Source organism: Amphiprion ocellaris, chromosome 21, assembly GCF_022539595.1.
Source record: "Amphiprion ocellaris isolate individual 3 ecotype Okinawa chromosome 21, ASM2253959v1, whole genome shotgun sequence".
In the NCBI taxonomy this organism is placed as follows: Eukaryota; Metazoa; Chordata; class Actinopteri; family Pomacentridae; genus Amphiprion; species Amphiprion ocellaris.
In genome coordinates this window covers 9,449,739-9,476,680 of record NC_072786.1, presented here as the reverse complement: position 1 = coordinate 9,476,680, position 26,942 = coordinate 9,449,739, and the positions used below count along the sequence as shown (strand labels likewise).

Here is a 26,942-nt window from a genome sequence, read left to right as displayed (position 1 = left end):
GGGTTTGGAAGACTATGAGCAACCAACCACCACGCTGAGGATCTATACTAATTGATAACATGTGTCTGAGGAGGTAACTTGATACTAAGCTAGAGAACGACCTAAACACAGGCCACCTGCTGCGGTTTGGAGCGAGACGGGTTTATCTCCCACCACAGTGGAGGCCATTCTGATTCAGACAGTTCAATTGAGGACACGCTGGCTGGAGTCCATAAGTCAGTCAATCAACTTGTTCAGTCTAAAGTCCAAAGTTGAAAAGGTTTGGCCAGACTGGTTGCCTCTACAGCAGCAGAAAATGTCCATTTCCAAGATGTAATATCAGAGAGGAAAAAGACTTTTGGGGAATCTCATTAATCACTGTTTCTAAAATAAAGAGAGTCCAACATGTAAAAGCGTTTTATCAATGGAAGTTTCTTTACTATTTCATTGTGTGCTCTTTGGCAAGACAAAGTTTCACCTTTTTCCAATAGTGGCTATCTCATTTTGGAACAAAATGTTAAAGGCTTATTGGAGCCAAACTGGCTCATATGTCATTTAGAGGATTTCATTAAATGTCTCATATGTCCTGTATTCATTAAATGTCTTCGGTTTGCTCTGTGGCCAAATACAAGCTTATGAGCTAGGTGCAATTACACCGTTCTTTCCGTTACAACATTTTTTCTCCCTCCGGACAGTTTTGTACATATCAGCTCATAGTGCTGTGGAACATCCTGGAGAGAATTAGCTGAAACTTCTGCACTGTCTCTCTGTTGTGCAGAGAAACAGGCCTGAGATGGCTGCCAGCTACCACACACACAACTGTGCTTGTCACTCCCAGGACACGGCACAGTCAGTGGCTTGGACAGTACACAGATAAGATAATACACAAGCCCAGCCACTTCCCCCTTTCCCACATTTATCAAAACGAGGTCCAGCTACCTCATGTTAACTATACATACAGTACATTATGTCTGCCAAGAGGTCTGTCATCAGCAGAAAATGGTGGTATCTGTACAAATGCCAGAAACGAACAACTGAAACATGTTCTATGTAGCAACCGCTGTGGAGTAAGACCACAAAAATAAATTCTGAGGTTTTTTCCGTGTTGTTCTAGGTGATTTCAGTCAATGATTTACGTAAACAAGTCGTTACATGTTTACAGGATTATCTTCAGTTTGAAAATACTGAATGATAAACTGTCAAACTGGATTGGAACTCGTGGTTGTGAAGTGCTGCACGCTTTATTTTCAATCAGCTCTTGAGGTCTGGCACAGCATGAGGAGCTGGATCGCACAGAAACACACTTTCACATGTATGTATATTCTACATAGGAAATGGATCAATGACATTTCCAGAGCATAACATAGTGTTCCAAAAATGTTTTACAGAAGGATTGAAATCAGATCACCTATCCACAGTGGTATTTGTCCAGGCACCAAGAGCTGAGATGAGTGTTGATCTTGGAACCGGTGTCCAATAGATTTGAAACTAACCTCCTATCCAATGGCAAATGTACACCAGCTTTAGGCTGATTATGGATGTATGTATTTGGCCAGTGTCAATTTTGATTCAAAACATTTGTCCGCGCTATTAAAGATAGTTAGCATGTGCTCGATTTATCATCCCATTTCCCCCCCGTCCTTTCTACAACCACAAACAAGGACAAGCACCAATGCACACACTGCAGTAGTGTTGTGCTGATTGAACCGAGCCACTTTGCTTGTTTGCTTTTTACAGAATCAGGGTTGTGCACGAACATCAGATTTTTATTTAGCATACAAAAAAAAGTTAAAAGTACCAGACAGGGACAAGAAATTCACTAAATTTGCCAAAAAGTATATTATTCAATAAGAATTGTAAAATCTAGTAGTCCTGCTTGTATTGTGAACAAATGGTGGCATCTGGATAGCCCTTAATCATTTATTTTTGCTTTCCGTAATGTGTACCGTTTAAGAAATTCAACCTTTTAACACACTGAGGATAGTGCACCCATGTTTGCCTTTTTTAAAAATCTAATGTGTAATTGCGAGACCTGATAGCCCAGTGGCTATGGTGCATACCACATGGACAAACCCTTTGTAATACCACCCATAGGTTTCCTGCAGAGATGGTATGAAGGCCACTCTGGTGGTTCCAGCCCACCTTTACTGATTTTGCCTCAAACATTATTTTGATGGATTAGGTTGACATAATCATGTTAGCAATTTAATTAGTCAGTTTAATGTTAAGTGTAGTATAAACTCAAATTTCAGTGCTAGTTGATTTTAAACTAAACACTGGGGTTAAGTTGAAGCGCCTTAATGAAAATAGTTTGATAGCTTTATTTTTCTTCATCTTGAGTTCAGGATTTCAAGTCCGCTACCTCATCTTAAACAGTTAAAACTGATAGACAAACATAGCTTTCATAGTAGATGAAAAGCTAATTACTCCAACTCATTGCAGTTTGTTGATTGAACAACATTGTTGAGTGTGGACTGTCTTGTGACTTCACTCGTCTGCCTCATCTTTATTTATGTGTAACTGTAAGCCTTAATGCAATGTCAATGGGTGAGTTATATAAAAGATTACCTCTCGCACAGTTGTCATGAAAGGGGAGAAAAGCTATAGAGACCAAAACTTGCTATAAACATATTTATTTCTGCTGTAAAGTTTGACATTTCAACATGAGGCTCTATGGGGAGGGGTTAACTTAAAGAGCCAGCCTCAAGTGGCCACTCAAGGAACTGCAGTTTTTGGCACTTGCATGTTGGCTTCAGTTTTCAGCTGCTTCAGTTGGCACTTGGCACAAATGTCCAGAGCAGCATGTTCCTTGTTCAGTTCTTGGCTGTGAACCATGTGCTGTATGTTGTTCTACTCGTCTTTTCCCCTATATTTCCTGTTTCACTCCACTACACACACCATCTATGCATTAGAACTGTGTGGGTGTGGAGGATGTCTTTTTGTTGCTACCACAAGGGCCCCAAAGTCGTGTTTGAATATGAAGACATAAGAAAATACTTTTTTTTTGCATCATTACTGTACTGAGACTCCTCTTTCCTGACTTATTTGGTGCAGAATTACTCAACATTGACTGAGTTTGTGTGTTTAGTATAATATTTCTGTAGTCAAATGTCCAAATAACTGCAGAGTAATTTGCTTTGGCAGCTCCGACGAAACCTGGAATTTTATCAAAACTGCACTCAAAAGAGACACACACTCTCCCTCCTGCTCTCTGACACACACACCTCCTCTTTATTACTGTAGACTCCAATCTATTTGCCATGTGCTTGGGAATTCTCCTCGCCAAATTTTTTACTGTTCCTCCCTCTTTTTTTCCCTGAACTTGTCAAAAAAAAGTGAATACATGGCGCATATATTTCAGTCCTTCATTTTTACAATCGTGGATTTTCTGTATTTAAAGCATCTGTCGGACTCACATCACAGCGAGGTAAAGACCTACCCTTTGACCTTCAATAACTGATTCAATACCATCCACAATCTGCACCGGCGGGAAAAAAAGTCCCGCTTAACCTTTTCCAGAACTTTCCAGACTTCTGCTGGTTAAAAAGCTACAGGAGCACAAATCACTGTGGGGACTGGCTGAAGTGGAAAATGAAGAGGCACAAAATAAAGCATGTTTTCTATTACTGTCATCTTAAGGAGAGAGCAGCGGGAGCCAACAAGTATTACAGTAAAGATTTGGAGCAAAGGAATACACTGCATATCTTCAGGGATTTGATAGTACCTTGGCAAGACGGAGGAGAAACCTGTGGAAAATTTGCTTGGACAGAATGTACAGGAGCAACCACTGAGCCAATATGCAAGTCAAATCCAGTTGAATGGTGGCTTGTTAACTCTAAAATTAGTCAAGAAAAATGATATAAAGCACACATAGACAAATAATAAAAAATCCTACACCTGAGGAGAGCTGTAGATCATCCTCGAAGACAGTGGCTAAAAGCGCTTTTGTGACAGCTCTGGAGGAAAATAAACACAACCACCAAGAGATAAGCATTTCTAATCCCCGAGAATAAATACACAGGGTGATGAATGGCTGAGTGACAGCTTAAAGACAGAGCCTATTTGTATGGGCGTACTTCCTCATGGCAACATTACTCACAGGCTGCGCGTACAGTTGTCAGGCAATTTTCCCTCTCTGCAAATAGCACCACTCTCTCAACACACTCGGTTTGCTCTGCATGTCTGCACATTAGTCCTGATTTTAAAAACACCCTTGCTTGCTGCAGTTTTTTTTAAAAATTATAGTCAACATAGCAGAAGTTATGATACGCTGGGTTGTATTTATTGCAGAAATAAGCTGATAATGGACACAAGTGGCAAAATAATCCCCTGATTTAACTCATGCATGCAGAGAAAAAACACATAAAACACGCACACTCAAACATGGGTCCGATGTTAATGTGAAAACCATGTGTTACTGTATATTTTTCCCCTTTATTGCGAGCAGTAATTGTCACTCAAGCTGTTTTATATCATGCTGGCCAATGTAAAACTACAAGTGTGCCGTCGTTGCAGCGAATGCCATCGTAGGTACGAGTGGATCACATTTCATCGAGATTATCACTTTAACAGATGGCAGACTTTGCAAGAAAAGATATTATGATTGTTGTGGACTCTGAGTGGCAGTCACGTTGTTAATTTTGGCAAGCTAGCGGGACGTTGAGAGGGGAGGTGAAAGGAGAGTGCGCAAAAAGACACTTGTGTGAATGTGATCGTGTGTGCACGCATGTCTTTTTATCTATCTATCTATCTATCTATCTATGGCATCACTGAGTTTGACAGCATTTTTTCAAAATTAAATGTCACAACAACCATTAAACAGATTGCCCAAATTTAATGCAGATGCTATTGTGTTTATTTTACACTAACATTGCGTCTAAATATTTGCAAATTAAGTACATCATCATCAGCCTCTGCTTGTATTTATGGCTAATGTTTGCAAATGTTAGCATGGTGGAGTCGCTCCTCATAAAATTTGTACACCCAGCACCATGTACATACGTAGTCACAGGATATCTGGAGAATTTAGAGCCTTCCACTGTGTTTGGGCACTGTCAATGGCATGTATAATTTAAAAGAATATCCAAAGTCCAATAGCAACTACTTCAGTCTCTCCTCATAACAACCATGTGTTTTGGGCACCATTTGTTTTCCTGATGCATCTGCAGTCACACAGTCCCCTGATTACAAATTTTGGTTTGCATGTCGACATCTGCAATGAGATCTATGCGAACCATCGTGGACTTGGGTTGGTGACAAAATTGAAGTCATTGTGGACACCCGGAAAAAATTAAATGGCCTTTATAGGAACAACCATGTATCACAGCTTTTCATATCCACACCAGAGTATAACTGAGGCTTTAATCAGGCTTTATGGTGACCTAATAAGGTCTTTTCCCTTTTCTGTCAGGACTTCCATGATGTAGTTTGCTGCTGTGTTCTTGCATTTCATTTTCTTGTGGTCATCCCATCCTTTGCTTAGCCCCCTGTGCTGTTTAGAGTGTTTTGTGCAGCTAAATATGTACGTCACTTTTTCAGTATTTGCTGTGTTCTATTATGCTGACTTAGTATGTTGCATTACTTCTGTGAGTATTATATCTATATTAGCTTGTCTTGCTAAGATGGGTTGATTATTACTATTGTTTTAGGGTTTTTTTGGTAAGCTATTGTGTTATATTTGATATTTGTATTAAGTCGCAAATCTCAAGCTTCTCTGTGCTGATTGGAACCAAACGAAAACCTCCAGGGCTCTAAAATGAAGTCAGTCCAGAAGTGTCAAATCCTGGCTATAGTTCCTGGCTCTAAAAGCAAGTCAGTCCACATAGACTCCCATGTTAAAATGCACAACTTTACAGAAGAAATAAACATGTTACAATCTAGTAAAAGAGAGAGTATTGGTCTATATACACAATATTTCACTGGTCATGACAACTGTACGGGGGGGAAATTTTACATAACTTACACACATTAAAGACAAGGAATTTGCTTTGGTTCATTAAAGTGCCCTCAGTTGTGGACATTTTCTCGTCATGTTCTTACCAAACATGCTGTAGCGGTTAGCATCTGGGACAAGTTCTTCTCTAGAAGTCACACTTCAAAAACAGGCACCACATAGAAGTCGTAGAGCGGTTTCAGATGCTGCCTTTTGTCTTGTTTGATGATGCAACCGGTTTCTGCAGCTGCACATTTTCTGGTTAGACTCCTAAAAATAAACTGTTGAATCCTCTATGCTTATTGCATTGTGCGCAAGATTTAATAGGCGCCCGTATCAGAGCTGGAAGACACACACAAAGTTACTCCACGCATGCAAACCACATGAAGAGAGATGAGTCCACATTATAGACCGGACCACCCTGCAACTGCTCTGACAAAGAATCCCCTGCAAACTGGTCTGTGTGCATGACTATGTTTGTCCATGTCCACGCTGCAGGCTCCAGACAGACTCCTCTTCATGCTCGACACAAACACAAAGCCAGACGATGGCGAGATAGGAAATTTTTTTAAAAATTGGGGGTATGACCCTTTAAAAGGTCCTTTGAGCTGCATGAATGAGTGAGAGGAAGAGAGGAGGATTTTAACCCTTGTCATCGGTTGCCGTGACTAATGGCAGAGTAATGGCGGTGTGGATAAACTTGGACACGTATAGGAGACCACATGCAGACAGGCCTGACTGACGCACCCTCAAGCCTGGAAATCTATGTGTGTGGCCTGAGCCTCCCTCCCCCCCTCCAACTCACCCACCACTCTTCTTTTTCCCTCTTTCTATCACCTTCCCCTTTCAAAATTTGAGATTGAAGTGAGAAAAAATAGGCAAACACACAGTACTTTTCCTCTAATCAATGTCCAGCACCTTTCTGATTCCTTCATCTTCTTTGCTAGCTTCTACTTTGTCCCCACAGGTTTCCAGCTTTCCTTGTTTAGCAGCAGGGAAATGGAAACCCACCCCTCCTAATCCCCTTTTTCTGTCCACTTTACTTCTGTCAGATTCATCTCTCCCTCTCTTCTTCCTCCTACCACCTCCTCCTGGCTCCCTGTTATGTTCTCCATATGCTTTAATGGCTCCTCCTCTAGATGAAGGAGGGGGAAATGATTCAGGCCGCTGGCATGCATGGCAGGGTTGCAGCTGGACACTGCACCTGCAGCTCTGAAAAACAAGCTGACGGCTGCATGTTCGGGAACCTCTTAGTGCATGTGAGCGCACATGTGCATGCATTTTTCCACGTGCACGGTAAACAAATCATTCTCATACTTCAAACTCCCGCTCTTTTCTTCACTGCTACCTCCTAGTTTCCTATGTTTTACTGCTTTTTGATTCCCACACCCCTGCCCTCAGTGAGTGGGGTTCCCAAATGAAACACAAAAGGACCTTGTGGGAACCTGAAGGCACCATATTTGTGTTGTGACGATAACAATACCCTAGGCACACATAATTTGTACGAAATTACATCTGGCACCTGGGATTTACAACCTCAGTGACCTTGAGCTTTTTTTTTTTTTTTTACAAACTGAAGTCAGTGCAGAGCCGCACCGAAACAGCCTCTTTGATTGAGGTTTGTGGGAGAGAAGGTATCAAAAATGACACGAGATGACATTACACTTTTCATTTTGATTGATGACAAGTGCTGATTAGTTGCCGCACCTCCGTGCCTCCATAAATTGCACCATAAATCATGTAATTAGCAGAGGCAGCCTCCAGAGAGTCTCAAATGCAAGTTTGCAAGCCTTGAAATGAGGTCAATAAATCTCCAGGGAGATTTTTATGACTGAATTGGTGGTTTGGCTTTAATGGTTTGTGATGTTTGCATGATTTTATTTCTGCAGAGAATACCTGCATGGGTCTTGCAGCAGGTTCTCACTTGCAGGTATTTCCAAGTAGGAGGATAATGTGGTTATCGGCATGTTGCATCTCTTAAAGGTGGAATCCCGTCAGGGCTCCTCAGGAAGGCTCTTCATCGGGAAGATTAGAGTTTCAACAAGCTATTGTTGTTTCTAAGTGGCAGATAAGAGCACTCTCTGCCTGGCTGAAGACACATGACATTGTGTTTGCAGTGGTGAGATATATTCCGCTGGGAGGTTCTGCTGTTGAATTACACCGGTGCAGGATGTAAGGCTTCGGGGGGGGTCAACCCCTGCAGACTCCAATTAATAGAAACCATAATTACCTCCGCGCTAACAAGCTAGTTGTCTTGAACCGCAGCCAGGTGTTTAGCAGGAAACAGCTCGGGACACTTTGGGTTTGGGGTTCACCCATGTGCACACACAAACACACTCCAAGAACCTGAGTGAGTTGTGCAAACATTTCGGCAGCCGTCACAGCTCTTCTCTCACCACATCCATTCATCTTCTTGAGACGACTCCGGTCCCACAGCGCTGCAGCTTTCCCACCTTGGGAGCCAGATAGGAAGCTGCGGTATGATTTTCACATTTGTTACCCTGTGACAGCTCCACTGAACATGCATGTTTCAGAGCGGCGGTTCTCAACCTCTTTTGCCTCCACAGACCTGTCAGAGGAGCTCAACTACCCCCTTCACTCACCACCATGTTCCAAATGTGTGCACTCGTGTTGACTTTACACTGGGTGTTATTCAACACTGTTATGTAAAGGTGACTTGATATTGTTCCAGTAAATTTTTTCATAAAACAGTCGCTGAACATTTAAACTACCACACGCAGTGACTGAAGCTATTTTCCCTTTACTTGTCGATATTTTTTCAGTACTATGCCACATCTATTATCTATCTATGTTTAGCTGACAACAACGAATTGCATACTGTCAATTCTCTAGGGAAACCTTTGGTCCTGACATGCTTTGACACCTACCTATACATTGTTAGAGTTCAGAGCTAAAGAAGCCTGCAGAGGTGGAACGTCTTCAAGAACCAAAAAGAGAATCCAGTTGCTTTTTACTGAGGCTCTTAGGATTACCGTGACCTGGATGACTGAGAATCCACCCACCTTAGCAGAAACTTTCAACACTCTACAGCAGCAGTGCACCACACAACCCTCTAAAAACAGCTCACAAACACAACAAATGTGTTGACTGGGCCTTCAGACTCCCCACATCTCAGTCAGATATGCGGGATACACCAGAATAAGCCTGATCCCTAAAGGCACCACCCCAGATTTGCTGCTCAACATCCAGGGCCAGCAACCACAGGACACCCATAGCTGTTTTGTCAGGAGGAGACCAACACAGTAATCAACAGGTGGTTTTGTGCTTGTGGCAGATGGATGTATTTACAACCCTTTATCAATTGCTTTTCGCTCACTGTTTGAACGTGTGCTCATGACATCTCTTTAAACTCTAACCTGTTTCAACAATCTACGCATTGCTTTTAGCCTAAAACACAAAATATGGAAGAATCTGTGTAATAACAAAATCTTTCTATATAGAGAGTAGCCCTTCTAATTTGCAGAGGCAGCCTCCAGAGAGCATCAATAACAGTTTCAATAACAGTAGGCCTACGAACTGTTTTAAATCCAAATTTGGAAAGGAATATATGCTTTGTGTAATGATGTTAGATTCTAATGGTGTTACTCTCAAGCATTTTTATTTGATTTTTGTAGCTAGCTAAGATCACAAATAACCTTAGCCTGGCAATCATAGATGTATGTATTGGACTGAAGAAACACAAATACTCACACCAGACTACAACTGCACGGTTAGATTATTTTCATTGTGGATTAATCTGTTGGTTCTTTTCTCGATTAATCATTAGGTGTTTGGGAAATACTTGCTGACATTTTCCACAGTTTTGTGATATTTTATGGACCAAAGTTCTCATCTCGTTTGTCCACAACCAGAGATATTCCCTTTACTGTCATAGAGATGTAAAGAAATAAGAAAATATTAAAATTGAGAAGCTGGAATTAGATAATGTAGACTTTTTTTCTTGAAAAATTAATCAAATCTAATTGATCAAGATAGTTGACAATTTAATAGCTGACAACTAATAAATCAATCAGTTTATCAGTAAACTGTTGCAGCTTTTAGGTGCAATATGTCATACTTTAATCCACAGGGAACTCAGTATGTACTAGACATATTGTGCCTATAAAAACTATTCAATGCCCTTGAAAGATTTCCCCTTTTTTGCTTTTTAGCATTGAATCATGGTCAGTTTTATTTGGCTTTTAGGGGAAGAATTTTAAAACAAAGATAATTTCAAGCCAAAGTCAAAACTGTTTTTTTTTTTTTTTTAAACAAAGGGATGTGAATTAATTAAAAATATAAAACATTAAATAAGTGATTGCATAAGTATTCACCTCCTTTGCAGTGACTCACCAAATTTAGTTGGGTGTCACCAGCTGGACCTAGAAATTACACAATTATTGAAATGGAGATCATCTTAGTGCAGTCGATGTGTCTCAAGTGGGATTATAGTATCACGCCTGTATTTGAAAGGTCCAGTCACTGGTGAATCAGTACTCTTGGCTATAACTACACCATACAGACAAAAGAACACTCTAAACAACTCTGAAATGGTTACTGACGAGCATAAGTCAGGAGATGGACACAAGAAAATTTCCAGGTCACTGACTATCCCTTGGATTACAGTTAAATCCATCATTAGAATATGGAAGGAATATGGCACAATTAGTGTAAATCTGCTTAGGGCAGGCCTTCTGCAAAAAATAGATGAGTACACAAGAAACAGATTAGTGAGGGAGGCCACCAAGACACCTATGACCCCTCTAGTTACGAGTACAGCAGCTGATATGGGAGAAACTGTGCCTACAGCAAGAGCTGCCTGTTCTTTACCAGTCAAAGTTTTATGAAAGAGTTACAAACAGAAAGCCAATTGTTGAAAAAAGCTCATATGAAGTCTCAACTGGAGTCCAACAGAAGGCCCGTGGGACACTCTAAAGACAAGTAAAAGAAAGTTCTTTGGTCTGACGACACCAAAACTGAGCTTTTTGGCCAACGGAGTAGATGCTATGTTAAGCAGACACCGAACACTGCACATCATCAGAAATTCACCACGTCCACCATGAAGCATGGTGGTGGAAGCATCATAATGTGAAGCATGGTGGTGGCAGCATCATAATGTGAAGCATGGTGGTGGCAGCATCATAATGTGAAGCATGGTGGTGGAAGCATCATAATGTGAAGCATGGTGGTGGCAGCATCATAATGTGAAGCATGGTGGTGGCAGCATCATAATGTGAAGCATGGTGGTGGCAGCATCATAATGTGAAGCATGGTGGTGGCAGCATCATAATGTGAAGCATGGTGGTGGAAGCATCATAATGTGAACCATAGTGGTGGCAGCATCATGATGTGAAGCATGGTGGTGGCAGCATCATATTGTGAAGCATGGTGGTGGCAGCATCATAATGTGAAGCATGGTGGTGGCAGCATCATAATGTGAACCATAGTGGTGGCAGCATCATGATGTGAAGCATGGTGGTGGCAGCATCATAATGTGAAGCATGGTGGTGGCAGCATCATAATGTGAAGCATGGTGGTGGCAGCATCATAATGTGAAGCATGGTGGTGGAAGCATCATAATGTGAAGCATGGTGGTGGAAGCATCATAATGTGAACCATAGTGGTGGCAGCATCATGATGTGAAGCATGGTAGTGGCAGCAAGCATGGTGGTGGCAGCATCATAATGTGAAGCATGGTGGTGGCAGCATCATAATGTGAAGCATGGTGGTGGCAGCATCATAATGTGAAGCATGGTGGTGGCAGCATCATAATGTGAAGCATGGTGGTGGCAGCATCATAATGTGAAGCATGGTGGTGGAAGCATCATAATGTGAACCATAGTGGTGGCAGCATCATGATGTGAAGCATAGTGGTGGAAGCATGCCTTGGAAGGCTTGCAAAGGTGGTGGTAAAATGAATGCAGCAAAAGATAGGGAAATTTACTTATGCAATCACTTATCTTACCAATTATATTTTTATTTAACTGACGTAACTTTGTCGAAATATATTCACTTTTGACATCTAGACTTTTTTGTAAATTCTTGTCAAAAAGGAACAAACTATACTTAAACTATACTAAAAACGCCTTTTATAGGCACTGTGCCTGGTTGTGAATCACTGGCTTAGAGATTATTTACTCTGTGTGGGTTTGTGAAGTCTAAGATGTCTGTTCAACGTGGTTTGTGCTGTGTGCATCTGTGCATATGGATCAGCAGCTTAGTCAGCAGGTGGGTGTGAACTTGCCACTTGCAGGGCGACAGGTTAGAGGCCCTAAGGCTTGTTTAGCAGGCAGGAACAACTGAGCACACTATTCCTCAGACAATACACTACTATGCTCTGCTCTGCACCTGTGTTATGTTTTCATGCTGACAAAGATGTGCTTTCCTCTTTGTGGGCTAAAGATCTGCTTTGTTTCCATGACTCAGAGACTAAAATAGTAAAGCTGCCACCAACTCTGAACTAAGGCTCTTTGTAGTAAAAAGGCCAAATACCTTCAAACGCACAAACACAGCAGCGAATGGTTAGCAAATGGGTGGCATGTGGATAGTTCACGTTGTAAAACTGGCACACAAATGCTGCTTGGACACAATTCGCTTGGCTTTTATTCCCTTCTTGTTTGCAGTGTGTAGCAAAACTCATATTGTACAGTTTGCACAGTTTCATTTGATACATCTGGTATTTGCCATGAAATAATCTCATCATTCAGGATCTGCAAACTGCATGAAGGAGGGAAAACACATTTGCAAAAATGATATCCAAACTCTAAACATATAATGCAATGACTGTATGACATACGGGCATGTGTTTTGATGGAAATAAAACATGACGGCATCAAGACAACAAGTCACCACATCAAAACCAGAGAATATTTATTCAAAGCACTTGTGATGTTGTCACTGTTAAGACTTGGAGCAAAGTGAAGCATGTAGGAGCAGGAAAACTACTTTGTGTCACTGTCAGTGTCAAGATCATCCAATCAGAGAAAATATACTACTGCCCCCTGGTGGATCTGGAGAATACCATGACCATGAACTTGGATGTCGCAGTACAGTTCATCCAATTGCTTACTACTGTAATGTGATAGTCTATTTTTCATACTAATTAATCCTCTGAACCCCAGAACCCACCAGCGGGTTTAAAGGGCATGTTATCACTTACAAAATCAACAAAATTGCAGAGCCATAAACTGTAAAAAACAGAAAGAATTGTCAGATTTTCAACTTAATGATGGTCTCTGAACTAATAATGTGTGACATGCAGTTCTGGTGGGAACACAAACCAAATCAAAGCTTAAAATCCCAATATTTCATGTTAATCACATATTGGAATTTGCCAAAAATAAACCATTTGCATTGTCCAGATTCTGTTAAAAAAAAAAAAAAAAAAAAATCAAAAAACAATCTGTTCTTTATGGTGCCACCATGAAGCCATTAGTGACTCAGCTGAGACCAACAGTCAAGTGGCAAAAATTCTGGAAATTTTTGACTGAACTATGGGTTGTGTTTAGACAAAACAGAGAGCATACAAGTATTGAAATACATTCAAAATCTCAGAGGTAAAATATCCATAGCATGTAAAGCCATATTTTTTTTCCAGTAACAAAAGCACAAGGGGGCACTTGAAAATGGTGATTTAAATTTGTCATACTGCACAAAAGACATTTTTGAGTTATTGTTATGCTGTTTCCATAGGAGCACATTTATATTGTGTTGCGAAGCAAAATATCACACAAAAACTGCCTGGAGATCAGAGGATTAAACCATTCAGTGACATCTTGTGCTGTGAATAATCTTAATTTACAGAAATATAGCATCCTCGTTTTATACACTGTGTTATTTGTATTCATGAACATTGTTGCCTGAAGAATCTTATTTAAAAAAGAGTCAACCAAGGACTCCTTAAGTGTTTCTGCAAGTCTGCAGTCCCAAGTTTCTTCATCTGTGTGAGACACAGCAGCATCTTCCTTTTGTGAAGTTGTCGTCAGTGAGACTCAGTGGCTGAATGTGGATGGTGTGGACGAGCTCTTTGACAAGCAGTCAAATTATGATTTAGTTTGCTTCTTCTTTTTAGGTGGCGTCTCTTTATGTGAAGCTATAGTTGCATTATTTCTTGGACAGAAACTTCATTTTGTTTCCTGTATCAATGGAAAAACAACAACAGTGGTTTAAAGTGAGACTGTTTCACTATAATAAAGCAATTCTGGCTATGACCACCAGAGAATCATGCTTACCCAATCCTTTCAGAAACCTGTTAACCCTCCGATGCTCATTCTCATGAATAGAGTCCAGATACTCCTGAACTCTCACTTCAAACAGTCCTGAGGAGAGAAAAAAAACCTCATGAATCGCTGCATCACTTCCAAACACCTGAACCTCGTCTTTCTGCGGTACCTCTCAGAGCCTGTCTGTGGAGCTCCCTCTCCTGGATGAACCAGCCAAACATCTGGGTCTCCATGAATACCTCCAGGAAGCGGCGCACGGTCTTGGATGGGATCGCTTTACGGAAACCCTCCCCCTGGAATGAGCAGGGGACGGGGGAGGAGGACGAGGAGGAGTAGCCGTCCTCGCGTTCACTAGTGATGAAGAGTGGATAGTGGCCCACCAGCTCCACGAAGAAACGGACAAAGGCCTCGGACACGACAGTACTGAGGTGACCAGAGTCTGGAGATATAAAGACAGAAAACATCTCACATTCAAGCTCCTGCTGGTCAGTTAAAGTAACACTGAATAGAGAAAAATGCTTTTTTTCTCATCTAGGCAACTGGTTCACCCCTTTCTGAAGACATTAACAGTAATTTGTTGGCATTTTTGGACACATATTAAGACTGGTAAAGGGTAAAACCTGTCAACTTTTCCTGTTGCGCCACCATGAGGTAACAAGTGTGATTTTGAGTGTTTGAGCAGATATTGGATGAACTGCGATAAGATTAATTTCTGGTTCATTATCCAGCAACTTCAGCTCTATCTGAGTTTTGTGCTAATTAAGAAATATTACATGCTAACATGTGACAATCAGGTGATGCACACATGGTAAATGTTGTAAACCATGTAAATCAACACATGTAAACATTGCTGAGCTAGTTGTAGCACAGCATTTAGCTTAGTTTTATTTGTTTATTTTTGCAGGGACAGTGCATATTTAAAAGTAATTGCACCAGAGTTAGTTAGCAGCTAAGTAGCATCCGTTGTCCCTGGGCAGGTACAGAAAGAGACAACAAGCGCAGAGCCATAAATACACAACATAAAATGATACAAAACTTAAATGAGACAATAGTTAAAGCGTCAAAGAGCCTCAAGCACGGCAGTATACAGTTTGTAGTGAAGGGCTTAAACCAGAAACACTTATTTCAGTTAAGTTTCGTTGGTTCTCACCATTGGTTATATCTCCTCCTCGCTCATTTGCAAGTTCTCTTCTCCTCTCCAGGACATTCTCCAGGGCTGTTTGGAGCTTCGATGGCAGGATGGAGTCCTCGTCATCCAACTAAATGTGACAAAACAGGAAATAAAATTTGTTTCTAGGTGTGTTAAGGCAGAAATAATTAGTTCCACATCTATACAGATCATGCAGAACCACAAAAAACACCCAAACCTGCTTATGGAATTGACCTACCTGTCTGAGGAATCGACTGTTTCCAAGATCCACAACCAGAACCTGCAGAATAAATTATTAGATAAGATAGGTTAAACTTTATTAATCCCAAAGGAAATTCTTGATTTTCTATATATGGCTTCAGTTTCATGCAGAACATTTAGAGTCTATCTCCTCTCTGACCTCCTCCAGGGGCAGCTCGGTGAGTTGGGGTAACGAACTGGACAGCAGGCCCACAATGAAAGGAGTCGGAGTGCAGACGATGTCGAGCATCGCCGAGGGCAGCACTGGGATGTAGGTGTGCTGCCATACGAAGGGGTAAAGTAGTGCCACGACTGCATGACAGCACTGGGAGAGAGTACTGCAGGAGAGAACAGGGAAAATGATGGTTACGTGCTTGTAATTGTACGTTTCAGTTGCTTCAGCGTATTCCTTCCCTCCACATGGGGGTGCTGCAGTCTGAACAGTGAGTATTCCCGGCAGTAAAGACATTTCCCAGGGAGGAAGGCGAGGCTACATACTTGTTTCATTGACATCATTGGGCTTCACATTCCTGTCCTCTACTACTGTGACCGCTCTTTCTGACTCCCACTGGACTTCTTTGGCAGAACAAACAAACTGGCCTCGGTGCAACAACAACTCAACAGCATTCCCCTCAAAATATCTCTCTGGCATGTTCCCTGAATAAAACTGCAGAAAATTTATTAAGCAATGTGCCCCTGGACCACCCGTGTTCTGATAAAGTCATGACAAAACCATCTTCATAGCTACATAAACAATGGGGAGGATGTTCAGGATGATGAGTAGAGTTGTCACATAGTGGGAGGATACAGATTTTAGTGTATTTAGTGGAATGTGGCACCACTAAAGGGACCTACCTGAGCTTTTCAGCGGTGAAGATGACTCGTCTTTCCAGCAGCAGAGAGCCGAACACTCTTAGAAGCAGCCGTAGACTCAAACAGGAAAACAGACATTCAAAGTCCACATGTTCCAGACGTGAGTCGGATGGTCGACAGAGCTCCATCACCTGGGAAATAAATGGATAAACGATACTTTATTTCATTATAAATACTACGTATACATCCAAGTTAAACATTTTCTATTCAAAATGCAGGTTATAATTGGACTTTAAATACACTTTGTGCGTCAGGATACAAGTGCAAATACACTAACCTTCTGAACCTAATGCAATATTCCTTGGAATATTGGCTCCTGTCACATTTTTACCCACTGTAGGCTCATTTGTCACTGCAATATAAAGACCTGCACATCCATGGAAACAGTACAGCCATGGCTAGAAGCAGCAATAACTCAGAAGTGTCTTTTCAGCAGAATGACACAGTTATAGTGCCATACATCTAAGACATGTTGAATTTATTTGATCATTTATTTTACAAAAATTGAAATAAACCTGAAATAAACATGTACAACATTTTTACAAGAGCCCATTAGTGTTACCAAAATATGAAATGGAAATAGGGATTCCACATACTACAGAAAATTTGAGAATATATTTTAAAAATTGTTTTCATACTCGTTTTCAATCTGGTATGTGCAAACACAGCCTGCAGTTCAACCGAATAGTCCCTAAATTTTTGTGACATGGCTGACAGCAACTCATGGCTTCTTTAAAAAAAAAAAACAAAAAAAACATTATATAGAAATTATTACATTTTTTTAAAAAAATTTTTTTTTTTTAAACTATCAATAATTTCTGCTTCCATGGTTCTTGGCACTGATAAATAGTTAATTTTTCAAAAGAAACCTGACAGCCAGTTTTGGGGTTCAGAGTATTCATTTTAAAGCTACAATGTCAAGCTAAAACAAGCAAAGTCCTAAAACTCTATTTAAAAATTGGGCACATTTCTTCATTTTAGCTTCCTATATATGCTTAATTTCAACATCTAGTACATTTTGCTGCTAGAGTTTTCCACTCACCTCAGTGCCTGATCCGGGAAGAAAAGTTTTGATGTTGATGGTTCTACCAGGAGCTGGAAACTGGGCCTCCATGATGGCTCTCATGAACGGTTGAACCAGAGCTGGAGATAGAGCCCTCCGCCTCTCCACCTCATCCAACACCTACAACACACACACACACACACACTCAGTTTATACATTTATTCGACATTGTGTCAGTAACATCATCACAGTGGGAGTAGCTCACCTTGGAGAACAGGTTGAAACAGCCCAGGTGACTGACTATACAGTAAACCTCTGGAAGACGTTTGCCTTTTCCGCTGGGCTGCAAAGAAAGATGAAAAATCAGAACAAAGTTTAGAAAGTCGCTGCAAGATTTTTGACAGAACGCAAATAGTTCAGGAATAGTGAAACACACAAACACCGTAGAGACACATAAACAGAAACGTATGCACACCCACACACATTCAGTTCCCAGTCTCACACACTTCCGGCCAGACTCTGAGATGGACTGTTTTCCCACAGGCACACCGACTTATTTTGGCACGGTTATTTACTCAGCCGTCATCATGGTATTTACCCACTTCCTGTTCAGCATCAGCACACTCATTTATTCTGCTCATTTCTGTTTACCAGTAAACGGCGACAGTATCCGAACCTCCTGCTCCCGTCCTCTCCGGTCAACACGAAGGAGAACATCTCACTGCCAGGGACGAGCCACCACAAATAAAAATGTGATGAGTGTATTTTTACTGTACATATGGAAAATACACATACATATCAAATGTAATGCTAATATTTATAATTTTTCTGCACATAAGCTCTCAAGCATCTGCAGTCATGTGTGTCATGGGTTAAAGAAAATTTCCTAGTGGTACTAAGAGTTGGATTTTCCGTATGTTTTACATTGCGATACTGTATATATCTCTGGGACTCTCACCTTGGATAGGTTTCTACAGGCTCCCAGTCTTTTGCATCAGGAAAACAGAACTGAGGAATGATCCTCAGCTGATCCTCCGTCTCCCTCATGAACTTGAAGCTTCGCTCCAGCTGCACATTAACAGAAGAATACACAAAGTTCATGCATTTTCATTCACTTCATTTATCTCATTTTACATGCATAATGATGCTTAATCAACCAGAAGAGATTTGTTCTCGAAGACAAATTAAAGTAAACTGTTTGAATTCAGGTAAATTGCAATTGGATCAATTTTGCTTCGAGATAAACAAGAAACATCCAGGTTCAAAGGTCCAACAATGTGCCCATTTTTTAGTAAATTAATTCAGCAAACTTTTAAATTTTCAGCTCAAAATACTGCAATGATGGTGCATTTCACCGTGACTGTATAACTCCTGGTATTCGTCTTGTTCTTAACAGGCTGTTTCAGTGTCTGTAGCTTAACATGTAGCTGAGCTGCTGCTGTCCACACCCACTTCAGGAAGAAGACTCTCTCTGCATTTGTAGCTTTATTGGGAATCGACATGGTAAAATATTTGACAACATGACGGATGAAATACGTGAATGAGACCAAAAACTTTATATCATTTTTTTAATCACAATTTTCTCCCCGAGTGATCATTTTACATGAAAAAATTTGCTAATTTTCCAGCATAGCCACTCTTGTGTTTGATGAGTTTGTCAGACAATGTTGCAGTTATAAAATCAGTATTTTAGTGGTACAGAGCGGAGGCTTGGAAATGACTCTGAATTGACTGATGATTAACATGTAGTCTCAATAGGTTTCAGTCACTATTTCATCTCCATACAACTGTCTGACAAAAAAAGTGAAAAATATGTAAATGAGAGTAGCTTTATTGGGAATTTGGCTGTTTTAAAATACAGTATTTATGAGCACAGAGAGCAGGAGAGAAGCAAATAGATACAAATACTGGCTGAGTTTAGGTTGTACTGAAGCATAACAGGTGATCTTGTATGGCTAAATCAAACTAAGTTACATTTTCTGAATTGTTTTAAATTGTTTACTTTTTTTCATTGCCTGGCTTTCCATTTTAATGCATCTGGCTCTTAATAAGTTAGCAACAAAAATCAGCAGCGATTCCAGCACCCCTCTGCTTCTGACCTTAGGTGGGAACTGCTGTGTGACCTCCGGCAGATAGTGGCCGCCAGCCTTCGACTTCTGCAGTGACACAACCAGGAAGTATTCAAAAAGTTTGCGCTGCTCCACAGAGCAGTTTCTGGTGTTGGTGCCATTGAAGTGGACCTGGGCCTGGTTCGGCTGGCTCAGTATGGACTGGACTGTCGTGAGGCGCTGACGGTGAGCTGGGAGAGAAGAGGTAAGTTAGAGTACAAAGTGTAAATTATAATCCAAGACAAGTGAGGTTCTCCAGATTAAAGTATAGTACCCTACCTTTTGCTCTTTCTTCAACTTCACTCTCAGAGTCACTGTTTTCATCTGTTACTGTGAATTAAAGCCAAAAACACATATTTCACTTGAGGTGTGAAAGAAAACAAAACATTTAAAGAAAATTTATCTTCATCAAGATCATTTCACCTCTTCCTGAGCTTGTTTCAGCATAATGATAGATCCTTCTTAGAGGTTTTTTCCTGTTCCGAGCCTCAAATATGCCGTTGATCCTCAGTACAACCTGTTGAAAAAGTTCTGTGTCAGTCTGAAAACAGCTTGATATGTTTCGTGAGCTACAAAATGCTGAAACCTGGCAGCCAAACTTGTGCTAAGAAATATTCAGTTCAAGTAAAAGAAAGTTTTTCCAACTTGGTGCTGGTGATTCTGCACTAGAAAATATGCCTTCAGACCGTTGGTATCCTGCGGCAGGTTCGACTGTAGGGGTCTCCAGGTATCCATGGCGTGTGTTCAGGCCCGATGGGGGTGGATGGAGGGCTGAGCTGTGGTGGAGATGAAACGCCTCCACTACTGTTGCTGTGGGTTGGCTGGTTGGTTCTCCGCAGGTCCAGCAACTTAAAGCTCCTGCCTGAGTTCTGTCTAAAGAAGCCCGGTCTTGGCAACTCCAGACATGAAAATCATTGTTAATCTTTCATAGTTACTTAAGGCAAGTGGTTGCTGGATGATGTTTATTTTATACTTCAGGTACCTTGGTGTTATCAGCGCCAGGTGAAGAAGGCAAAGACTGCTGGGAGCTCTGACTCTCCAGCTCTATGTCCTCATATGGGTTTTCTTTGGATGAATCTGCAGAAAAACAAGAAACAGACATGTTTGGTTCATGTTTGCATTTTCTTGTTATTGGTTATGCGCTCTAAAGTGATCAGGGACTAAAAGAGACTTTTCCTGGTGCCAATTGCGAATGTTCACTATGGATGCATTACAATGGTGGAAAATAAATTGGTCATTTATTGAAAATACCATACTTGAGTGCACTTTTAAAGTAGTTGCACTATACTTTTTTTCATAACACTTTTATTTCTACTCCACTACACTGTAAAAATCTGTAATTTTACAGAATATTTCCTTTATGTTTTTCTGTATTTTTGAAATACACGAAGATATCGATCAATAAAATAACAAAATCACACTGTAAATTTACACTTGTGTAAAATAACATTAACAAACCATAACTGTGAATAACCATAACATTTTTCAACCTACAAATATTTACATTGCATTTAAAAATGTATTGCAATTTCACGAATATTTCCTTTTTATTTGATAGATGAATCTAGTAAATATTAATACTTTAAATACTGTGCATCAGTAAATATTAAATTCATAAGCAATATCTAGCTGAGGTAAAATTATCCAATATTTCACATTAGTAAGGTCACTTTGATGCATTAATATTAACAATTTAATGATGTCATATATCATGATATATTAGTTATCAGAGCCTTTTATGGGAAACTTTTATGTTTCTTACATATTTCTACTTACTCGAGGTTTAAGTACTTCATCACCACTGTCATGATTTTGGAATAAAATTACATATGATTGTTTTCTGCTGAATACTGTCTGTCTCAACCATTGCATCTCTAACTTCCCTTCATTAACACTTACTATATTACAGATTTTAAAACAGAAGTCCATAAATAACAACAGACTGAAGGTGTCTGACCCAAGATGTCTTCATAGTGATGTTCCTGAGACAGCGAGCGAGAGAAGAGTGGACTGTTTGACCCTCCAAGGTCTTCAAACTCAAACGATCTCCTGTCACAGTGAACACAAAAGTGCTAATGATTACACAATGTTTTATCTAACTTTGACACTTTGTGTGGAGTTTCCTCACAGTTCAACATCAGTTCTGACATTCATTTAGCTCTGCTTAGTACAGCAACTATAAAAAAAATATTCAGACCCCTTAGAAGTTTTTTCCCCCTTTATTACTTTTCAACATGGTCAGTAAAATTTGGCTTTTCAGACAAGAATATACAAAAAAGATACTTTCATGTCGAAGTGTAAACAGATTTCTACAAAATCATGTCAGTTATTCAAAAATATAAAAGATAAAATGAGTGATGAGTATTCCAGGATGTATCTCCGCATCATGATGCTGCCACCACCATGCTTCAGTGGGGCTGGTGTGTTTGTGATGATGTGCAGTGTTTGGTGTCCGCCAAACATATTGTCTAGTCCAGTGGCCAAAAAGCTGTTTAGTCTCATCAGATCTTCCCATCAGACTCAGTCTCCCACATGTCTTCTGGCAAACTCTAGTCAAAATTTACTGTGAGGTTTTTTCGTTAGTGACTTTCTGTTTTCCCATAAAGTTTTAACTGGTGAACAACAGCCAACAGTTGCTCCCATCTCAACCACTGAGCTTGTAACCCCTTCAGAGGAGTCATAGGTGTCTTGGTGGCCTCCCTCACTAGTTTTTCTGTGTTCAGTTGCTCAGATTTTGAGGATGACCTGCTCTAGGCAGATTTACACATGCGCCGTATTTATTCCATGTCTAAATGATGGATTAAACTGTCTTCCAAGGAATATTATCAGTGACTTGGAAATTTTATTGTTTCCATGACTTATCCTTTTCCACTACCTTTTTTACAGAGTTATTTGGAATATTTTGTCTTAACTGGGCAGGTATACTGATACACCAATGACTGGACCTCCCAGATACAGGTGTCTTTATACTACAATCATTTTGTTGCCCTCAGATGATCTCCATTACACCAACTAGCCCCAACAGGCTGCACATATGTTGAATTTGGTGAGTTACTTTAAAAGGGGTGAATACTTATCCAATTACTTATTTCACATTTTGTATTTTAATGAATTGACATTACTTTGTAGGAATCAGTTTTCACTTTAACATGACAGAGTTGTTTTTTTTTTGTAAATTCTTGTCTAAAGATACAAATTAAATTGACATGATTCAGCATTGAAAAGCATTAAAGGTGAAAACTTCTCAGGTGGATGAATGCTTTTTATAGGCACTGTGTATTAACAAGAAGTTCATTTTTCTGATCCATGCGTACCTGTTGATGTTGTCTCGAACTGTCTGCCCCCTGGGTCTCCCATAGATACCAGAAGGAGGTTTTGAGGATGTTTTTGAGGAGATGGAGGGCAATGGAGGGAGGTTCCTCTGCCCTCTCCCCTGCCTCTTTCCAATCGGGGCAGTTGCTGGGTGCTGGAAGGTTCGTCTGGGTTTGGGTACTGGGTTGATGGGAGGCATACCCGGCTCTGTGTACACGTTCTCTTGACACTCCTTCACGTCTCTCGCCACATTACTTCGACCGAAAGCTTCTGATTGTTTTTTCTTCACCTCCACTTGTTTGTCTTTGCTTGGTGGGCTGAAGTAGTTTCCGAGCTCTGGAGGGGTCTTCCCCAGGTTCTCGCCCATAGACTCCAGCTTTTTGAAAAGACTGAATATGGCTCTCTTCTCCTGGCTTGCTTGTTCTGCTGCTCTCCTGTCGTTGCTTTTCCTTAGGGTCCCAACCTGCTGCTTCTCTGTTGCTGTAGGCGAACAAGGCCTTAAATCCCCAAGCTTTTCGACATTCTCTTTCTCATGATCTTGTGTTTCTTTATGAACTACAACTCGTCTGTAGTCCTCCACTGTTTGGTTGTCGATGGACTTACTGCTATTGAGTGTTCCTCTTTGCTGTTTCCCGAGTTCAACAGGTGAACAAGGCCTCGAATCTCCTACATTCTCCTTGCCAAGGTAATGCGTGTCCTTATGGGCTACTCTCCTGGAACTCTCAGTACTTGATTTGCCAATAGATTCATTGTCTGTTTTTGTTAGGGATTCTGTCCTTTTTACACTGACACATTGGCCCAAAGTACCTGAGGTAAGAGGTGAATGAGTGGGTTCTTTGCCCTCCCACAAAGAAATCTTGTCCTTGATGTTGCCTCTATTGGATCTGGGCAGCTTGGTTCCTACCAGCAGAGCATTATCATTGCTATGATGGTCAAACGTTGACTTCCTGTGAGCCATCATGGATGAATCTTCCCTCTGGTAGCTCAGGTTGTCTAACTGGGTGAAGGGGAGTTTTGGTATCCCCTCTGGTCTTTGTCCAGCTCCCTTGTTTTCCAGTGAAGCAATATAAAAACCTCTTCTTCCACCAAGAGTGTCCTTCTTAAGCCTAAACACACAAAGAAAACAACTTACAATACAAAATGTTCAGTGTATAGAATCTAGTGGCAATCATATGAAATTTCACTTGAACTCATTTGATAGGACAGTAGGGGTGTCAAGCTAAAAGGTTGGGAACCACAGTTTTGCAGAATTCCTCTGTAAGCACATATATTTACACTGACTACCTGAATTCAGTTACAAAAATAGAAAAAAAAACAATAAAATGCTCACAAAAGCCTAGCTGCCTGCTACCAGAGTTTCCTGAACTTCCCAGTTTGCTCCCAGTGACTACCAGTCAGGGGACACTGGGTCTTTTTCTGGCGACAGTGGGAAACTTCAGCCTGAGAGTAAATGCCAGAGGACAAGCCTATGACCGAGCATCTTCTTCTCATCGGCTTTGCTAAATAAACACATACTTGGACCGAGGCCCGTTTCATCAAACTGTTATGTTTTAATAAATAAACGGGAGGAAATGGGAAGCCCTAAGTTGAAAGACCTTTTCTGACATTTCCTGAATGGATGTGATGATTAAAGGGCAGCTGTTTCTTTGTTTCTCAGGCTCAGGAGGAAATTTTACTGATAAACCCGTTCAGATACAAACCTGATGACAGTGGAGTAGATGCAGTCCTGCTTTGTTTTCATTATTTCAGCAGCCTCCATGATCACTGTACACCTGAGAGAGGAAGACAGAGATGAATCTACAGTTTTTTAGTGACATCCTGTCTGGCTTGTCTCCAGCTCACAGTTAGTGTCAGGCTTTTTAGGGCCTCATGTTGTCATATTGTTTTCACATTACATTTCAGTATGAGGGGACAGCTGGGCAGACTCAAGGAAAGACTCGACAGCAAGGGACTCCCTGAAGCAGTTCATCAACTAACTTTTCATTCAGCGTTCATATGGGAGCTCTTGTATGATTGAACCACTCTTCACTTCCTTGTGTTGCCTTTATTTCATCACTTTATGTTCCTTTTTCTGGCACTTTGTCCTCACAGGATTCTAACCTTTGACCTCCACAGTGACTTTCACATCTCGGAGGTGAACGTTTCAAAGTTCAGCGTCCTCTAAGATAGCGCTTTCCCAGATCTGAGGCTGCTGTCACCATTTGTTTGGCTAATATGTAGTCCAAATGACATTGTGCATGAGCAGAGAGACTCCATGCAGCCCCTCAAAGCTGGAGACTGGCTGATTAAATACGAAACAAGGCACCAAGATGCATAGCTGCTGTGTGATAAAAAGGCTGCACAATCAATCAAAAACACAAATGGTTATCACTTGTGCAGAAGTTTGTGTTATCTTATCGGTTCTGTATCATGCACATATTTTTTTTTCCTCTCATGAATGCATTTTTAAAACAACAAGTTTCTTTCTTTCTTTTTTTATTATAACTCAGATTATTCTGCAGTAAAGTATTTCTTCTGGCAAAGACAAGCTGAACGGGATGGCATAAACCCATGAAATTCCTTCTTCCTTTCAACATTCTGTAGTATCAAATTACAAAATTAAACCTTACCTCGCTCTGTTGTACAGTTTCCATGAGTTTATGAGTGAAATCGGACCAGGAAGCATGTGATGCTTCTATAACGGTATCCATTGGTATAACCTCCAAACCACTGCAGTTTCCTTTATGTATGTCCACCCTAAATGGGTTCTGTAGCTTGATTTAAGCCTTTAAGAGATTCTTCTGATGCTTAATTGAAAGAGCCATCGAGACATCTCAAACGGAAGCACAGAATCCTTCTCTCTCTGCCTCTTCTCCAATCTTCAACTTTCATTCACCCTCTCTCTCCACACAGCCTGGATATGACTTCCTCCCTCCCTCCCTCACTCTCTCTCTCTCTGTGTGTCTCTAACTTTAGAAAGAATGATTGAATGTCTCCCAACTACTGACAGAAAATCACACTAATTCTTTTCTACTGGCTGCCTGGGAATTTATGACACATGGGACAGTCATCATCGCATTACATTATTTCCCTCGAAATTTGAAGTTCGCTGGGATTTATGTCACAACTGTTGCTGGGCTACAGTTGCTCATGCAGCTGCAGCGAATCCTCCCTCACAGCCGGACCAGTGATTCATATTCAACTCCATACAGAAACTTAGGATACGCAAATGAGACAAGCAAACTCTTGTTATTTGGCTTAATTAACTCTTCCTGAAGAGCTTGCTGAAGTTGATTGACATTTTAGGAGTCAGCATAATGTTATTTTTTAAATGACGTGGTGAAGTTGTGGATATTCAAGTACCTGCCTATGGCCTTAACTGACATGCCAGCATCTATAAAAGTCCGTTACCATGTTCCTCTTGTCATCTGTGGCATTGTGTCACTCAGATAAAGCTGCATTTAAATCATTTTATCATTAAGTCATTACTATCTGTGGTAAATTTGTCACGACTTCAACAGCTCAAGCTTTTTTGCTAACTAAATTTAACATTTTTCTAAGCACAACACTAGAATACATTTACATTTTTTTGTTTATTTATTCATGTATTTATTTATTAGATTTATTCATTTATTTTAGAAGTCGTGTCTGAAAACAACCTGAGTTGACCAAATTGGTGTACATACATATTACAAGGCAATCAACAAAAATATGTGCAACAAGCAAGCAAGAACAAAGACTTAATATAATAATAATAATAATAATAATAATAATAATAATAATAATAATAATAATAATAATAATAATAATAATAATAATAATAATATTATAATGTAAAACAAAATAAGCTACATGTAAAATTATAAAAACAAGGTAAAATAGGATAACTTGTAAGGATATGAAAATATGGCGATAGAGAAAGAAAGATCGAAAAAGCTGCTGAAGTTTTCAAAGAAGTGCTAGAAATTGCAATACTGTCAGTATCCATTCAGAATACTGTTTAAATGCATATATAGTAACCAAAGTAGCATCAGTGTAAGAGTCTTACCAGAATTCAGGTTCAGTGCTGGATCCCTGTTGCAGTGTTGGGCTGTAAAATGGATCATTTAATGACAGTATTTTTGGCGGTGCACCTTTTAAACTG

The 26,942-nt window shown here is 40.4% G+C and overlaps 2 protein-coding genes across 3 annotated transcripts in view; one reads left to right on the top strand and one right to left on the bottom strand.

Annotated features, from left to right (window-relative positions):
- cdpf1 (cysteine rich DPF motif domain containing 1) overlaps nt 1-15,814 on the top strand; it is a 113,923-nt gene extending 98,109 nt beyond the window's left edge. Inside the window, exon 5 of the transcript XR_008600145.1 lies at nt 15,693-15,814. The gene's annotated coding sequence lies outside the window, so the exon portion shown is untranslated. The remainder of the gene's footprint in view (nt 1-15,692) is intronic.
- Nucleotides 12,765-26,883, bottom strand: LOC111573175 (DENN domain-containing protein 2A-like). 2 transcript variants are annotated; one of them, XM_035951405.2, is made up of 20 exons: nt 26,847-26,883; nt 24,520-24,591; nt 22,822-23,925; nt 21,465-21,556; nt 20,490-20,584; nt 20,194-20,403; nt 19,931-20,024; nt 19,787-19,837; nt 19,499-19,698; nt 18,358-18,467; nt 18,051-18,120; nt 17,665-17,742; nt 17,439-17,579; nt 16,379-16,527; nt 15,684-15,861; nt 15,522-15,563; nt 15,284-15,392; nt 14,303-14,572; nt 14,143-14,229; nt 12,765-14,046 (listed from the first exon to the last, which is right to left on the bottom strand). In XM_035951405.2, exons 2-20 carry the CDS (start codon nt 24,576-24,578, stop codon nt 14,015-14,017), a joined length of 3,171 nt encoding a protein of 1,056 aa, XP_035807298.2. In that variant the 5' UTR covers nt 24,579-24,591; nt 26,847-26,883; the 3' UTR covers nt 12,765-14,014. The 2 variants fall into 2 exon arrangements, with proteins under 2 accessions (XP_035807298.2, XP_023132970.2); XM_023277202.3 differs by lacking the exon at nt 26,847-26,883 and adding an exon at nt 25,429-25,701.
- Nucleotides 26,884-26,942: the final 59 nt, after the last annotated feature.

Excerpts from the sequence above, each read along its gene's own strand:
- LOC111573175 (XM_023277202.3), bottom strand. The coding sequence starts at position 25,484 with ATGCTTCCTGGTCCGATTTCACTCATAAACTCATGGAAACTGTACAAC. Across the intron at positions 17,743-18,050 it reads GATACTGTCGCCGTTTACTG|CCCAGCGGAAAAGGCAAACG; the intron begins GTAAACAGAAAT and ends CTTTCTTTGCAG. Across the intron at positions 17,580-17,664 it reads GTTTCAACCTGTTCTCCAAG|GTGTTGGATGAGGTGGAGAG; the intron begins GTGAGCTACTCC and ends TGTGTGTTGTAG.